Source organism: Leishmania mexicana, chromosome 14, assembly GCF_000234665.1.
Source record: "Leishmania mexicana MHOM/GT/2001/U1103 complete genome, chromosome 14".
Lineage (NCBI taxonomy): Eukaryota > Euglenozoa > Kinetoplastea > Trypanosomatida > Trypanosomatidae > Leishmania > Leishmania mexicana.
The window spans coordinates 475,206-477,323 of record NC_018318.1 but is presented as its reverse complement, the minus strand read 5'-3'; the positions used below and the strand labels follow the sequence as shown (position 1 = coordinate 477,323).

The 2,118-nt window shown below is 66.3% G+C and overlaps 1 protein-coding gene across 1 annotated transcript in view; it reads right to left on the bottom strand.

The window, feature by feature from the left end:
* Positions 1 to 2,118, bottom strand: part of LMXM_14_1120 (putative kinesin K39) — a gene marked incomplete at both ends in the record, with an annotated part of 8,196 nt that overhangs the window by 1,870 nt on the left and 4,208 nt on the right. The window contains one exon of the mRNA XM_003873436.1: positions 1 to 2,115. Coding sequence (XP_003873485.1) covers positions 1 to 2,115 — 2,115 coding nt within the window. The remainder of the gene's footprint in view (positions 2,116 to 2,118) is intronic.

Genomic DNA, 2,118 nt, shown 5'->3' with positions numbered 1-2,118 from the left:
CATCATTGTCCTCCTTCGCAGCATCCGCCTCCGAGCCCTTCTCCTCGAGCTCGCTCTGGAGACGCTCCCTCTCCGCGTTCGCCTCCTCCAGCTGGCCGCGCAGGGCATCATTGTCCTCCTTCGCGGCATCCGCCTCCGAGCCCTTCTCCTCGAGCTCGCTCTGGAGACGCTCCCTCTCCGCGTTCGCCTCCTCCAGCTGGCCGCGCAGGGCATCATTGTCCTCCTTCGCGGCATCCGCCTCCGAGCCCTTCTCCTCGAGCTCGCTCTGGAGACGCTCCCTCTCCGCGTTCGCCTCCTCCAGCTGGCCGCGCAGGGCATCATTGTCCTCCTTCGCGGCATCCGCCTCCGAGCCCTTCTCCTCGAGCTCGCTCTGGAGACGCTCCCTCTCCGCGTTCGCCTCCTCCAGCTGGCCGCGCAGGGCATCATTGTCCTCCTTCGCAGCATCCGCCTCCGAGCCCTTCTCCTCGAGCTCGCTCTGGAGACGCTCCCTCTCCGCGTTCGCCTCCTCCAGCTGGCCGCGCAGGGCATCATTGTCCTCCTTCGCAGCATCCGCCTCCGAGCCCTTCTCCTCGAGCTCGCTCTGGAGACGCTCCCTCTCCGCGTTCGCCTCCTCCAGCTGGCCGCGCAGGGCATCATTGTCCTCCTTCGCAGCATCCGCCTCCGAGCCCTTCTCCTCGAGCTCGCTCTGGAGACGCTCCCTCTCCGCGTTCGCCTCCTCCAGCTGGCCGCGCAGGGCATCATTGTCCTCCTTCGCAGCATCCGCCTCCGAGCCCTTCTCCTCGAGCTCGCTCTGGAGACGCTCCCTCTCCGCGTTCGCCTCCTCCAGCTGGCCGCGCAGGGCATCATTGTCCTCCTTCGCGGCATCCGCCTCCGAGCCCTTCTCCTCGAGCTCGCTCTGGAGACGCTCCCTCTCCGCGTTCGCCTCCTCCAGCTGGCCGCGCAGGGCATCGATGTCCTCCTTCGCAGCATCCGCCTCCGAGCCCTTCTCCTCGAGCTCGCTCTGGAGACGCTCCCTCTCCGCGTTCGCCTCCTCCAGCTGGCCGCGCAGGGCATCATTGTCCTCCTTCGCGGCATCCGCCTCCGAGCCCTTCTCCTCGAGCTCGCTCTGGAGACGCTCCCTCTCCGCGTTCGCCTCCTCCAGCTGGCCGCGCAGGGCATCATTGTCCTCCTTCGCGGCATCCGCCTCCGAGCCCTTCTCCTCGAGCTCGCTCTGGAGACGCTCCCTCTCCGCGTTCGCCTCCTCCAGCTGGCCGCGCAGGGCATCATTGTCCTCCTTCGCAGCATCCGCCTCCGAGCCCTTCTCCTCGAGCTCGCTCTGGAGACGCTCCCTCTCCGCGTTCGCCTCCTCCAGCTGGCCGCGCAGGGCATCATTGTCCTCCTTCGCAGCATCCGCCTCCGAGCCCTTCTCCTCGAGCTCGCTCTGGAGACGCTCCCTCTCCGCGTTCGCCTCCTCCAGCTGGCCGCGCAGGGCATCATTGTCCTCCTTCGCGGCATCCGCCTCCGAGCCCTTCTCCTCGAGCTCGCTCTGGAGACGCTCCCTCTCCGCGTTCGCCTCCTCCAGCTGGCCGCGCAGGGCATCGATGTCCTCCTTCGCAGCATCCGCCTCCGAGCCCTTCTCCTCGAGCTCGCTCTGGAGACGCTCCCTCTCCGCGTTCGCCTCCTCCAGCTGGCCGCGCAGGGCATCATTGTCCTCCTTCGCAGCATCCGCCTCCGAGCCCTTCTCCTCGAGCTCGCTCTGGAGACGCTCCCTCTCCGCGTTCGCCGCGAGTATGTCGCACTGGTCATTGTCACGGTCTTGTCGCAGCCTGGCGTTCTCGAATGCGAGGGCATCGAGTCCGTCGGGGGGACTGTAGCGGTGGTCGTAGAGGTCCTGCATTGCACGGAAGGTATAGTGCTGCAACCGGTTCTCGATGTCTTTGTCCGAGATGTTGATGGAGTGTTCAACGGTGAATGTGGCACGGAGGCTTCCGAGGTCGAAACAAAGGTGGGTAATGTGACGCGGGCGAACACGGCAGGCGAGGGCGGCCTCGTCGCGAAAGATTCGGTCGAGCTCTCGAGGTTTGTTCTGCAGTACGATGTTCCACTCCGCATGGGGGAACACCTTTGTGTGTGTTGAGG